Source organism: Myxine glutinosa, chromosome 10 (genome assembly GCF_964187855.1).
Source record: "Myxine glutinosa chromosome 10, kmMyxGlut1.1, whole genome shotgun sequence".
In the NCBI taxonomy this organism is placed as follows: Eukaryota; Metazoa; Chordata; class Myxini; order Myxiniformes; family Myxinidae; genus Myxine; species Myxine glutinosa.
Genome location: NC_136270.1, coordinates 30,603,170 through 30,618,695, shown reverse-complemented (window position 1 = coordinate 30,618,695; position 15,526 = coordinate 30,603,170). Strand labels below are relative to the sequence as shown.

The 15,526-nt window shown below is 43.6% G+C and overlaps 1 protein-coding gene across 1 annotated transcript in view; it reads left to right on the top strand.

Annotated features, from left to right (window-relative positions):
• The window catches only part of MYO15A (myosin XVA), a 184,715-nt gene that overhangs the window by 91,194 nt on the left and 77,995 nt on the right, over positions 1-15,526 (top strand). Inside the window, exons 24-28 of the mRNA XM_078785176.1 lie at positions 190-307; positions 3,333-3,401; positions 5,925-6,004; positions 7,163-7,264; positions 8,492-8,513. Of these exons, the coding sequence (XP_078641302.1) occupies positions 190-307; positions 3,333-3,401; positions 5,925-6,004; positions 7,163-7,264; positions 8,492-8,513 (391 nt within the window). The remainder of the gene's footprint in view (positions 1-189; positions 308-3,332; positions 3,402-5,924; positions 6,005-7,162; positions 7,265-8,491; positions 8,514-15,526) is intronic.

The window sequence follows — 15,526 nt, the reverse complement described above, 5'->3', positions numbered from 1 at the left end:
CGTTCAGAACTTTTCCATATATCTTGTTCACAAACACACGAACACACACACACACACACACACACACACACACACACACACACACACACACACACGGACACGATCGAATGCATTACTCCCTGGCGGGAGTAATGATTCCTAATTTATTTTCGAGAGGTTTTAGTAATACTTGGTCTGTTGTGTTTTCAGGACCTGGATAAGGCATCCACCATGGCCAGACGGATGAAAGGTGGTGGAGACCTGGGTTCAAATCCACAACCACCTCCCACTACTGTACCAACCAGCATGGCACCAATTGCTCCGCAAGGTAGCACACCCCAACATGTGGTCTTACTGTGGAATTTGCTGTTTTTGACATTCAGTATCGTGGTAGTTTAGATAGATAAACTTTGGAGTGTTTTTACCACGAACAAGATTTAAACCCAGACTGAAAGTCAGAATTTGATCATGGTGCCGACTTTGTGTTAAACATATTGTTCAATAACTGTATATTCACAGCATTATGACTCCATGAAGAGATCCCCCATTGTCCCCCTTATATGGGGTTCAATTTTTATCACTGTAGAGACAAAATTTTAGCTCTTACACGAGCCTCAATTTTGCATACATATATATATACACTATACAGTGCATTCAGAAAGTATTCAGACCCCTTCACTTTTTTCACATTTTGTTATGTTGCAGCCTTATGCTGAAATCGTTTAAATTCGTTATTTCCCTCATCAATCTACACTCAATAGTCAATACCCCATAATGACAAAGAGAAAACAGGATTTTAGAAAGTTTTGCAAATTTATTAAAAATAAAAAACTGAAATATCACATTTACATAAGTATTCAGACCCTTTGCTATGACACTTGAAATTTAGCTCAGGTGCCTCCCATTTCTCTTGATCATCTTTGAGATGTTTCTACACCTTGATTGGAGTCCACCTGTGGTAAATTCAATTGATTGGACATGATTTGAATGGCACACACCTGTCTGTATAAGGTCTCACAGCTGACGATGCATATCAGAGCAAAAACCAAGCCCTGCGGTCGAAGGAACTACCTGCAGAGCTCAGAGACAGGATTGTGTCGAGGCACAGATCTGGGGAAGCCTACAAAACAAATTTCTGCTGCATTGAAGGTTCCCAATAGCACAGTGGCCTCCATAATTCTTAAATGGAAGAAGTTTGGAACAACCAGGACTCTTCCTAGAGCTGGCCGCCCGGCCAAACTGAGCAATCGGGGGAGAAGGGCCTTGGTAAGAGAGGTGACCAAGAACCCGATGGTCACTCTGGCTGAGCTCCAGAGATCCTGTGTGGAGATGGGAGAAACTTCCAGAAGGACAACAATCACTGCAACACTCCACCGATCTGGGCTTTATAGCAGAGTGGCCAGACGGAAGCCTCTCCTCAGTGAAAGACACATGAAAGCCCGCTTGGAGTTTGCAAAAAAACACCTCAAGGACTCTCAGACTGTGAGAAACAAAATTCTGTGGTCTGATGAAACCAAGATTGAACTGTTTGGCTTCTGTTTTGGTTTGGATCTGTTTGGTTTGGAACTGTTTGGCTTGGTTTTTGCTCTGATATGCATTGTCAGCTGTGAGACCTTATATAGACAGGTGTGTGCCTTTCCAAATCATGTCCAATCAATTTAATTTACCACAGGTGGACTCCAATCAAGGTGTAGAAACATCTAAAAGACGATCAAGAGAAATGGGCGGCACCTGAGCTAAATTTCAAGTGTCATAGCAAAGGGTATGAATACTTATGTAAATGTGATATTTCAGTTTTTTCTTTTTAATAAATTTGCAAAACTTTCTAAAATCCTGTTTTCTCTTTGTCATTTTGGGGTATTGAGTGTAGATTGATGAGGGAAAAATTGAATTTAAACGATTTCAGCATCAGGCTGCAACATACAAAATGTGGAAAAAGTGAAGGGGTCTGAATACTTTCTGAATGCACTGTATGTATGAAGTCACTTGCCAATAAGCCAGTAAAGAAGATAAAAACACAAAAAAAACATCCTGGTGATATAATTCACTGTTCCAGAAAGCATGTTATTTGTCATGTCATTAAAAATCTTGCCTTATCACAAGCATGGTGGATATATCCCTGGTCACAAGCTTGTTTCCCAATACACACCAAATTAACATTGTTTTTATCTTGGTCACAAATACCTGCTGTGAACCAAATTTGCAATTGTGAGTCTTCATTTTGATGTTGCATTATTCTCCCTTGTCGCACCGCGGAGCGAAAGGGGGACTATGGTTTTCCCCTCCGTCCGTGTGTGCGTCCGTCCGTCCGTGTGTGCGTACGTGCGGACGTGCGTGCGTGCGTGCGTAAGCGAAGGACCGAATTCTAATTTGGTGTGTGGGTGTATCTAGGCATAAGGAAGAACGCTATTGAAAATTGGTTCGCCACGTCAAAATACAAGATGGCCGCCATCATATATGTCTGAACCTTCTGAGCGGAATATCTTGAAAAATAAGCGAAGTACCAACTTCTAATCTGGTGTGTGGGTGTATCTAGGCATAAGGAAGAACGCTATTGAAAATTGTGTCGCCACGTCAAAATCCAAGATGGCCACCACCATATATGTCTGAACCTTGTGAGCGGAATATCTTGAAAAATAAACCAACTCTGACTTCTAATCTGGTGCGCGACTGTATCTAGGCATAAGGAAGAACGCTATTGAAAATTGGGTCGCCACGTCAAAATCCAAGATGGCCGCCACCATGTATGTCTGAACATTGTGAGCGAAATATCTTGAAAAATAAGCGAAGTACCAACTTCTAATCTGGTGTGTGGGTGTGTCTCCAACCCACTCGCAAATATTATCGACTCTTCCATGTTTTCTGCGTCTTCCACTTTGTCAACTCACATCACTTCACCGACGGGGGACCTAGGCGTAACGCTTGTTACCTTTAACTTAAGGAGTTAGGTGAAAGTGCAAAATGGGGAAACCTGCACTTGGGGCAAAAAAAATCGAGATGTTTAGGAAATCTATGAAAAGTAATGGAAATATTTAGTTGGGTAGAGACAAGCCTTTGTGAAGGTGGTGCAATACATATGGGCAAAACTAACCACAGCCTGGGAATAGTAGAGATACGTACGTGCAAAAACATATTGGCGGGAGTGGACAATTATTTTAAGGCCTTGGACCTCATAGCTAATTAATGACGTCAATTTCATAATCTTTGAGGCCGAAGAAGTAATAGTTTACACCTTTTTAATTTTTTGAATTCATGACATTTTTGACTTCCGGTAAGGTATTAGCATGAAGTTGGTTGTCATAAAGTAGCTGATCTCAGGGTAATGATTGTGGCAGTGTGATCGATACCTGCAGGCTCCTACTTGATGCCATTGGTACCCGGCTTAGTGCCAAGTGCAATACCAACATACCAAGGTATTCTAGGTAAGCTGTTGATGATGTGTCTGCTGTGCTGTCATGATAAGAGATGGAAATGTTGACTTCCATCATCCCTGAACACTTGACTTCATTATTGCAGTTAACACGCATGATGATTGCATGTTGGTGTGCAGTGTCCATGAGCTGTTTACCTAATTACAACCTTCTGATCCAAAGTCATTTTAAAGGGTTATGAGAGAAAGTAAAATGGTGAATGCACATACCTCTAATCTCTCCTGCCAGACCCAGTGCACAGTCATCTTGTTTTCTTTAGATGTAGAAAACATTGTTATTGTAGCACTGGGTGAAATACTTTTTAATTCGATATTTAAAGTACTGTTAACACTTGCTTCAGAAGATTGTCATGAATGATGGGTGTCATGAAGCAGATTGTTTCAGTTTCCCAAACATATGCAGCAATACAGTATCTGTCTGGCAAATAGGAAGGATGTGGCAACTTTTCAAGGCCATTCAAGTGAAGACACAATTATCACATCTCAAGCATTGTTTCCTGATGAAGGATGAAATTACCATTGATGAGATGCAGGTGAAATTTCACCTTTTTCCAGAAGTTGGAATGGTATTGTCAAGTTATTGAGTGGCCTTTTGAAACAGGGTGAGAGCTTATAAGTTCATTGTTACTGTGTGCATGTGAAGCGAAAAGCATGGTAAGCAATTGGTTCACTTCTGTTTGTCTGTCTGTCTGTATACAAATGTCAGTTTATGATCGGGGAACAACTTAATTTCTATTGAATGTTATATTTTGAACACGAATCGGAACATCAATCGGAAAATAATCCTGTAGGTTAACAGTACTTTGACTCTGAATTCCTACCGATAGGACATGCACTGAGAGGAGTGAGATAATATTTCTCGTCTGGTTGTCTGGCAGTGAAACAAAATTTAAGCCTGCGGGTTTTAGGGACGTCATAAAAGACCCAAATAACAGACACGTTAACTAATGTAACATGTTAAATGAGGTGGTGTAAAAGACGCTGCATCAACGGTGGTAACCAGCCAAAATAATTTTTTGTATAATCTTTAAAATCTTTATTTTATTTCCATTGAATTATATACTTGAATACTGTAGAACATAAATCGCCTTTTTACCAATTTCAAAACCCTTCCACTTAGAAGGACCTGGACAAAATATTAGGGCATTTTTCCGTCATCACAAACAAGCTAATTTGCTGCTCATATACCCCGCACAAGTCCTTGTTTCTCAAGACCGTGTGGGGTAAGGTGTTCTATTAACTCTCTAGTTGGCATTGCTTTCTTGATTACTTGAGAAAAATATTTTAGGTTGTCAATTGTTTTTGCAAAATTACATTTTTATATGAAGGGACATGAGGATCCAGGAAGCTGTAGCATGGAAACCTTTGTGAATCATTGTTTTGCAAAAACTGTTGTGCAAAAGTATTCACAATTCTTTATTGATTTTTTAAAATCACATTTGTGATTTATTCATGGGAAGACAATTGTTTTTCAGAATAATTGCTGCAATTAATTTGAAAAAGGACAAATAAAATTTCAATCAAAGGGCGAATGTGATCCATGCTTATGGTGATAGCTGTCACATGTTTAATAAATTACAAATAATGCCAATACAAATAATATCACATGTTTAATAAATTACAAATAATGCAAATATAAATAATATCACATGTTTAATAAATTATAAATAATGCAAATACAAAAAATATCACATGTTTAATAAATTACAAATACGTAATGCAAATATAAATAATATCACATGTTTAATAAATTAGAAATAATGCAAATACAAATAATATCACATGTTTAATAAATTACAGATAATGCAAATACAAATAAAATCACATGTTTAATAAATTACAAACGATGCAAATACAAATAATATCACACGTGTAATCAATTGCAAATAATGCAAATACAAATAATATCACATGTTTAATAAATTACAAACGATGCAAATACAAATAATATCACATGTTTAATAAACTTGTGAAACATTATATCAATGAGTCTAAAAACAGGCACAACAGTTTGCTTTAAGTGCCTACCAGGTACTGGAATGTGGAATGCTCTCCGTTGATGCAGGTTTTTTAACCTAAGTTCTCATGTGCAGACATCAGTTTGCTGCACAATCGACTGACAGGACTGCCAATTGGGCACTCTGATCAAATGGCCACAAGGGTTCTTATTCTTAGTTCTAAAATATTGGCAAATATGGTTACGAGGGATGGACTTGGAAGCGATGCTCCACCTCTAGATGGTAATAATGTTCCACTTCTAATTGGTAAATGAGAGGCACTTCCTGGTGCTTTGTATGTTAGAATAGCAGAATTACCTGCAATTTTAAAATGACTGAAAATTCCTTCTTCTTCCTTTACCCTATAACATGTGATGTAAGACTAAGTAACGTCTACAAAATATGAACAGGAAAACTTGCTCACTTGTATATTATGATCCCAGGTGGTATTGTCCTCTCCCATGTTTATGTATTCAAATCTTTTTATTTTTCCCTCTCTATCTTCATGTATCCCACAGCCTCACAGCCACACAACTCCGCACAGCAGAACATGATAGCTCAACAACAAGCTTTGATCAACCAGCAAACCTATCTCTTGGTATATGTATCTGTATGACACTCTTTTACACTTTCCAGATTTTGTTCACATTGAAACAAAATGTAAAAAGCAGAGTTGCATTTTGTGATTTGTATCAAATTTGGTGTATTATCTACATTTACTTTCACTTTTGCTTGTTGCAACAAACTAGAATTGCTTAAAACAGACTACACACACACACACACACACACACACACACAAACACACACATATATATATATATATATATATACACACACACACACACACACACACACACACACACACACACACACACACATATAAACACACATATACTATACAGTCACACCCTGCTATTCACGGTGGTATGTTCCTGGAAAATCCGCGAATAGCAAAACCCGCGAATAGGGGGGCAATGTTTCAATGGAAAAAGGGGGGATAGGTTCCCAAGTCGCGAAAATCCGCGAATAGAGAGGAACAAACTGCGAATGGCGAGGCAAAATCTGCGAATGGTGAGGCAAATCCCGAGAATGTCGACGATAATCCGCGAAGGTCGATGAAAGTCCCGGAAATGGTGAGACAAAACCCAGGAATGTCAACGAAATTCCACGAAGGTCGATGAATATCCCGTGAATGTATGCTGTGGCATTGTTTCAATGGGGAAAAGGGGGATACGTTATAGGTTCCTGGTGGTTCCTGATTCATAGAGGAAAAAATTTTCAGTTTAAAATGTTTTCGACCGCAAATGCACATGATTACAGTTTCATAAAAAATGCTAACACATTTTAAAAAACAACACCACTAGTCTTAAACAACACCACTAGAGGTCTTAAAGGGTATTTAAAAGGTCAAAGGGATCTTAGCAGTCTAAAGACTTAAAAGGTACATTTAAATAGAATGTAATTAATTAATAGACGTTCGTAATTAATAGACACAATAAATATGCCTCGTGCACAACTCATCCATTTATCCTCATCCACTCATCCACTCATCAGGGCCAATGAGCCCTGAAGCTATCCCACAAACCCTCATCCCTGCATTCTAACACCCTGCATTCCATAGAGATCTTCCATTAGAGTGCAAACCGCGCTTGACTCTGCTTTGTTCCTGAGATATCATTCCACATCGCTTATTGTTGGAGCAGGGCATTTCAAGCCATTATTCTTGCAGAAATCCAACATATAGCTGTGTTTGCAGGCTCAGCAGATGGTGTACCAGCAGATGATGTGCCAACAGCCTCCCCCACCACCTCCACTGTATCCTCCACCTCCAGCCCCATCAGCCAGTGCTGAAGCAAAGGTGGGACACACCTGTATAATGTGGCCTGTTCACAAAACTTTATGAAGGGGATACCCACATGTATCCAAAAATTGGCAACGTTTTTTATTGCCATGCTTTTTTTTTTTAATGGGGAGGTATTGGAATCTGCTCTGTCTGTCCGTCCGTCGGTCATGCTATCTTCTCCTAAATGGTTGTGCAGAAATTCGCCAACCTTGGTAGTTATGATCACCACATGTCGAGAAGGTGCAAGTGCAGGATCATTTTGGCACCACCCCCTGGGTTCGGCAAAATTCCGACATGCAATTACGGGCACATTTTAAAAGGTTTTTTAAATGAAACTTTGTTTTTTAACGCATATGCAATCAACATTGGGGGACGCATGAAACATGTAACTTTTTTGGGGATTGGACCCCTGTTCATGCATGCCCCATGGGGTGGGTGGGGACTTAGGGTCAAGGAGTCAAAATGGGGGGAACTCAAAATTTGATATTGGGATACTGGTGGAACTTTTTTCCATCTTTCAACTTTGCTTTAGGTGGGAAGTGCGGGGATTTGCGTTGGCACGCCATCGACTTCGCTCTCGTTCACATGATTTTTTTTAATACCTTGAAATTTAAATTGTTATTAACTAGGGCATGCCCGTACTATATCTATATCTAAAATTATATCCCCCCCCCTCTATTTACATGAAATGGTTTGGTCCAAAGCGAACGGCTTGCGAGTACGGTGACAATCCCCCCCCTCTATTTACATGAAATGGTTTGGTCCATTCGCAAAGCCAAAGCGAACGGCAGTTACGAATCGCAGTTACGATGAATCGCAAAGTAGTTTTAATTAGTTTTAAAACATAGTTTAACGCCAACATAGTTTGCCAACGTGAAATAAATGAATACGCTCTCAAATGTGCCGTCCGAGGCAGAGTCTGTTCGGCACGTTCGGCACACGTGATAGCTCGCTGCTCTCTGATTGGTTGAATCGTTTTTTGGACATAGCTCGGTAACTACTTGTCCGATTAATATGAAACCTTGAAAAGGCACATCCTCGGGTCCTCAGCAATATACCTGGCAAGTTTCAAGTATATCGGACCGGTAGTTGTCGAGAAACAGCGGTCGCATACACACACACACACAGACAGAGATTAGTGGAATTATAGATAGATGTAAATTTAAAGAAAGCACAACATAATGTTTCCTCTTTCATGTCATGTCAGAAAGATTAATATTTCATGACTTTTTTGTGTTCCAGCGAGGGAATCTGTATGCTGATGGTAAGATTCCATTGGGATTTTTATTACACCACATTTAATTAAATATTTGTCTTTAATTTACCAAATTATCAGATATTTGTCATTCATTCATTACTCTCATTTGTATCTATAGCAAATCCAGGGTTCTTTTTAAATAATAAATTGGTGTTTGTTGTTAGGGTGTTGTTGGATAGTAATGAATATATTCACCTGGTACAAATAATAACAAAGTTAAACAAGAAAGAGCAATCGAAGATTGCAGACCCTCGCCAGGAAGTGTGTGATTTTGTCCTTTGGGTCCTCCCCTTTCGGTCTCAGAGGTTTGAAATAGTCTTAGTCTTATGAAGGGTAATATTGGTAACAGGTTCTTTGGGGGTGTCAAAGTGTCTTTGGGTTATAAAGGCTGGAAAGTGTTTTAGTTGTTTTAAAGGGTCTTGGGGATCTTAGGGGTCCTAAAAGTTGAAAGTGTGGTCGGGGTCTTTTGTGTCTTTTGGGTCCTCTGAGTCTTTTGGGTCCTTGGTGTATTTTCGTTACTCGGAGTCCTTTGGGTCTTTAACGGGCTTTGGGGTTTTCAGCATCTTTTTGGTCTTAAGGCTCTTTAAGGGTCTTTTGGGTCCTTCTGGGTCGTAAAGAGTTTTAGGGTTCCAAGGGTCTTAAAGGGGGTTAGGGTTCTAAAGGGTATTAAATGATCTTAGAGCTTGATAGAGTCTTACGGGTCTGAAATGGTCTTGTGTTTATAAAGGGTCCAGGGGGGTCTTAGGGGTCGCAAAGGCTCTTTGGGTTCAAAAGGCTCCAAAGTCTCTCCGACTCTTGAAAATCCTCTCCATCTCTTTGCTGACGACTCTACTCTCTGCCGCTCCATTCCTCATCCCTCAGATCGGCAGTCTGCAGCCTCCTCACTCTCTGCAGACCTGGACAAAATCACAGACTGGTCAAACAAGTGGAACATGTCTTTCAATCCTGATAAATCTCAAACTCTTACGATGTCTCTCCGAAAAGACCGACTGGAAAACCCTCCCATCTACTTTGTGAACATTCCTCTCCAAGACGTTCTGTCGCTCAAGCTTTTGGGTCTCATTTATCTGCCATGATCTTTCCTGGGAAAACCACATTTCCAAGCTGGCCTCCAAAGCCAGTCGCCGACTGGGCATCCTCCGTCGTGCGGAGTCCTTCCTTGGCACACCTGAGCTCTTCACCACATACAAGGCTTTCATCCGCAGCTCAATGGAATACTGCTCTCCCCTCTGGGCCGGTGCTCCTTCCTCACACCTAGCTCGGCTTCACGCTGTTGAAACCAAAGCTTTCAGAATCATTGGTATCTCCTGCGATGAAGCTAACTCCGAGGGCCTTTTACTCACTCACCGCAGGCAGGTTGGTGGTCTTTCTGTCTTCTACCGACTCCTCTCCGGCCTTGCTCCCCCAGCTCTCTCTGTGCTCTGTCCCCTAAATATTCCTGCAGGTCGCACAAGATCTTCCTGCAACCCTCTTATGGTTAAACTGCCAAAATCAAGACACTCTGCTCACCTTCACTCCTTCATTCCTCTTTTCTCCTGCCTCTGGAACAAACTCCCACACTCTTTTCAATCTCACTCCTTCCTCCAGATCTTTAAAACATCTGTTCACCACCATCTCTTATCTTCCCCCATGCAAAACCTTGATCTTTTCTACCCCCGTTAATTCACCCCAATTCCACCTCTTTGAAAGACCGACTTCTTACCTGAAAGTACTAGCAGTGTCCCTGTGTTTTTTGTTTTTTTACCTCTCCCCCCCCCCCTCCCCTTCCCATGCCTCCCCCAAGCCCTCTTCCTCCCACAGATCTCCCGATGTCCCTGCTCTCCATCTTGTTCTCCCGCTCCCTTTATCATATGTTTTATGTTTTATGTGTCAGCTTGCCTTTTTGTGATCAATGTTAGCTCTTACACGAGCCTCGACCTTGTATACAAAAAAAGAAAAAAAGAAAGTGTTTCAGGTATTTTAAAGTGTCTTGGGGATCTTAGGGATCCTAAGAGTTTTAAGGGTCTTCATAGTGTTACGTGGTCCCCTCGGTGAATACCTGGTCTCGGTGACCCCCGGACCGTGAGAGGAACTCCGCCAGCAAGCTGTATTATATATGCGCTTTCGCCACGCAATCCATATGAATTTCACCCAGGAGACAACTGATGTTCAAGGATATATTTCCAATGGTAATGATACCATACAATTTCAATGACACAACCACGGAGATTTTCCCCGAGCAATCAACAATACACAATCATCACCAATTCCCAATTCACAATCAATTCCCTATGATTAAGATGGCCATCTTATACATGTGTGTCCCGGTGAGTACTCACGACACCCTTTTGGTCTCGGTCCCGCACAATGTCTCTGGGCCCCTCCTGACCAAGATGATGGTCGCCGTCGCCGCACTCGGGCGGTTGAACGAACCCCGGGTGGACGTTTTTCCACCGGGCAGGTATCGTACCAGGCACCGTGGCTGCAGCCCCTCGTGGCCACGCAAAGCGGATACGGTAGAGCAAGCCAAACCCCACGCCGCTTGCAAGGCGCGTTAGGCCCCAACGTGCGACCCGCACGCGTCTGTTTGGACGGTGCCGCGAACGATGCCAGACGCGGGGTCGATGCACGGCCCCACGTCAACTTGACGTCTCCACCGGGCAGGTACACGTCCCGGTAATTCCTCTCACCAGACAGGCTTCGGAACGCCGCTTTTCCACGCAGCGCAAGGTCGATCCCACCTTTTGTCGGAGCGGGGCGAGGAAGAATACTACTCGTCCCTTTTCCTCGTGTCTTTTCCTCTTCCGTTTCCGGTCACTTCCGTTTCCGGCCACTTGTTCAGAAGAGCTCCTGACCCTCCAATCACAACAACCCTTAATATACTACACACGGATAAGCAAAGACCTGAATGGTAATCCACATACATTCACATAAATATGTAACACTCCCCCCCTTCAAGAAAGAAAGTTTGAACCCAGCGAAAACTTTCTTTGCCGGCCAATTTGGAGAAACAAACCAGATAACTCAACCCCCCCACATTATCAGTTGCCCCCGGGCACAGTTATCACTTAAAAATAAAGCAACCAAAATTTCACCACAACCCCTCCAGATTACTCACTCTGGACTAAGCACCAGCAACGACATTGTCCCTGCCAAATCAAACTCCATCTCATGACCCTCTGACTTTGACCGCCAGTTTCTTGTGAATGAAGGTTAAGGGGTTGATCAAAGATCCAAAGTTAAGCCACCCGATAGCACTTTTTCTGGGAGGCCAAGCCGAGTATTCACTACATGGATGCCTTTAGGAACGTGGAGTTCACGGTTAGTCCGTGCAGGAAAGCTCTCTACATGGGCGCCTTGAGGAACGTGGAGTTCACGGTTAGTCCGTGCATGAAAGTTCACTACATGGACGCCTTTAGGAACGGCGTTCACGGTTAATCCGTGTAGGAATCTTGGCTCGGCGGCTCCGCCGCATTCAGTGCTTCAACTTCTCAGAACTTCCCTAATAATTAGGGTGGGACCACTGGTCCCTGTAGTCCCATGAATAGCGGTCTCCTTCTCGGCCACTACTTTGCCAATCCTTCCTTCGGGAGCGGCCGTAACTCAGGGAGCCTCCATAATAATATTGATTGTGGCCACCACCAAAACTACCGCCCAGTTGTCCTCTCCTGTAGACCTCTCGACGCCTACGAAATGCCTTCCCTACTGTTATGGTCCGACCCTCCAAATCCTTGCCATTCCAATTCTTCTCTGCCTCTCTGGCGTCTTTTGTGCTGGCAAACGTGACAAAGCCGAACCCTCTTGACTGTTGCGTTTCCCAGTCTCTTACCAACCGCACTTCCACCAGCGGCCCATATCTGTTGAAGACAGAGGTCAGAACTTCTTCCTCTGTTTTGAAGTTCAGTCCCCCTACAAATAACTTGGCACTTTTGTCGCCATCCCGAGCTGGTGTGGTGTTATTTTCCCTGCTGGGCTCTTTACCAACCCTCAGGTTACCATAAACTTGACCCCCGGCCAAATCATTCCCGATAACCACAGATACACCCTCTACAGGAAGCGTGGCTTGTAAACCGACGGTGACCGGTCCTGACACCAAATCGGACTCCAAATGGATGACATGAAGGGGAGCACTAACACCGCCCCCGATCCCCTGTAAACGAACACTATCCCCCGTTGCCGTCTCCTCGGACCATGGCAAAATGCCTTCAAGCATTAAAGATTGATGGGCCCCTGTGTCCCTCAATATCCTAACCGGTCTCCGGTTAGTCGAGGCTCCATCCAGTGACACAAACCCCTCTGAAATAAATGGTTGGTAACCCTTTTGATGGCGATTTCTTACGCTAGCCATCGCATTCGGAGTTGTAATAGTCGGACTCCGCTCTGGGTTGTCCCTTTTCCTGAGGTAACAACTGGACATCAAGTGTCCAGGTTTCTTGCAAAACGCGCAAGTAGGCCCGGAGGAAAAACTCGGGGTCTGCCTCGGGCCCCCCGAACTATAAGTTTGTCTTGGGCCCGCATCCCTCTGATTTCGAACCGGTGGGGTATCATAGTTGTCCCCATAATCATCTCGAGGCCGCCGCCATGTATGGTCGTTCTCCGCACCTGCTGTTCCCCACCTCCCCTGTGGAGATCTAGGCGAGGAGTTAGGTTCGTGGACCCCTATTCGGTGGGTTAAGGCATAATCATCTGCCATGGTGGCTGCGTCCCACAACTTTGGTACCTTCTTTTCCTGCAGGTACACTTTGATGTCCTCGTGGACACACTGCTGGAATTCCTCCACCAGGATCAAGTCCCGCAATGTCTCGAAGTCTTTCCCGACTCCTTTTGACTCACACCACCGATCAAACATGTTTTCTTTCACTCTGGCAAACTCCACATGGGTCTCACTCTCCCTCTTCCTGGCATTCCTGAATTTTTGTCTGTAAGCTTCCGGAACCAACTCATACGCTTTAAGGATGTGCGTCTTCAGTACCTCATAATCTGCACATTGGTCCATTGGTAGCGCCGAATAAATTTCCTGAGCTTTCCCCACCAGCACACTTTGCACGAGTATGGTCCAAGCCTCCTCCGGCCAGTTTAATTGTCGAGCCACTTTCTCAAAGTGTGGAAAAAATTTCGCGACTTCTTTTTCACTGAACGGTGGAACCAGCCTCACATGTCTGCCCACATCCCAGGTTTTCTGGTAAGGTGCCGACCCCGTCAGCAAGGGTGGTGCCTCTCCCCGTTCTCTCATTAACTCCAGCTCCTTGAATTTGATTTCTTGCTGAAGCTCCATGTCACGTTCCTTTAATTCCCTTTCCGCTTTTCTCTCCTCTGCTTCGAGGGCCCATTGCAGCTCTCCTCTCCTCCGCTTTTCTCCCTTCTAACCTTTCCTGGAGTTCTCGTTCCACTCTCCTTTCCTCTGCTTGCTTCTCTTCTCTCCTCTCTTCTGCTTTTTTTTTTTTTTTTTTTTTTTTTTTTTTGTATACAAGATCGAGGCTCGTGAGAGAGCGAACATTAATCACACAGAAAGACAAACAGACACATAAAACAAATAACATCGGGAGCGGTAGACAAGATGGGGAGAGAGGGGGAAGGACACAAACACAACATTTGAGAGCAGGGACCGAGAGACATGGAGACATCGAGAGATCTGTGGGAGGGAGAGGGCTTTGGGGGGGAGGCATGTGAAGGGGGGGAGGCATGTGAAGGGGGGGAGGCATGTGAAGGGGGGGGGGGGGGTGGGAGAGGTATAAACATATGGACACTGCCAGGATTTCCAGGAAATAAGTTGGAATTTCAAACAAGGTGGATCTGGGGTGAATTAGTGGGGGTAGAAAAGATCAAGGTTATGGATGGGGGAAGATAAGAGATGGTGGTGAACAGCTGTTTTAAAGACCTGGAGGGAGGAGAGGGATTGAAGGGAGTGTGGGAGTTTGTTCCACAGGCGGGAGAAAAGAGGAATGAAAGAGTGAAGGTGAGTAGAGAGCCGAGATTTCGGCAGTTTAACCATCAGAGGGTTGCTGGCAGATCTTGTGCGACCTGTAGGAATATTTGGGGGACAGAGCACAGAGAGAGCTGGGGGAGCAAGGCCGGAGAGGAGTCGGTAGAAGACAGAAAGACCACCTACCTGCCTGCGGTGAGTGAGTGAAAGGCCCTCAGAGATAGCTTCATCGCGGGAGATTCCAATGATTTTGAAAGCTTTGGATTCAACAGCGTGAAGCCGAGCCAGGTGTGAGGCAGGAGCACCAGCCCATAGGGGAGAACAGTATTCCATTGAGTAGCACCAGCTTTCCTTTCCTCTTCTGCTCTTTCCTTTTCTGCTTTCCTTTCTTCTTCTGCTCTTTCCTTTTCTGCTTTCCTTTCTTCTTCTGCTCTTTCTTTTTCTGCTTTCCTTTCTTCTTCTGCTCTTTCCTTTTCTGCTTTCCTTTCTTCTTCTGCTAACCTTTCCTGGAGTTCTCGTTCCACTCTCCTTTCTTGTGCTTGTTTCACTTCTCTTCTCTCTTCTGCTTTCCTTTCTTCTTCTGCTCTTTCCTTTTCTGCTTTCCTTTCTTCTTCTTTTATCCGTTCCTGGCTCCGTAATTGCAACTCCAGTTTCCGGAGCTCAACATCTTCTGGTTCTTCGGGTAGCCACTCCCAGGCTAACTCGTCCCATGTTCCTAATCCCACCATAGATTGTATCACCGTGGCCTGCAACTCTGCCTTCCTCAAATTAGTTCGGACCTCCAAGTTAAAATGTTTGGCCAATTTCAAGAGGTCCGACTTTAGCAACGCTCGGAACTGTGCCTCACTCGGGGTTACCCCAAAGTTCTGTGCCACAAACGCCATGGTGCCTATCGTTAACACCTGTTAACCTTCACCCAAGACTTTACCCCAATTTCTCAAAAAAATTTACCAATTAATAATTAATTAATAAATTTTAATTAATAAAAAATTCTTATTTTATTATTTTATACAATTTTAAATCCCGGACGAGCCCCCAATTCTGTTACGTGGTCCCCTCGGTGAATACCTGGTCTCGGTGACCCCCGGACCGTGAGAGGAACTCCGCCAGCAAGCTG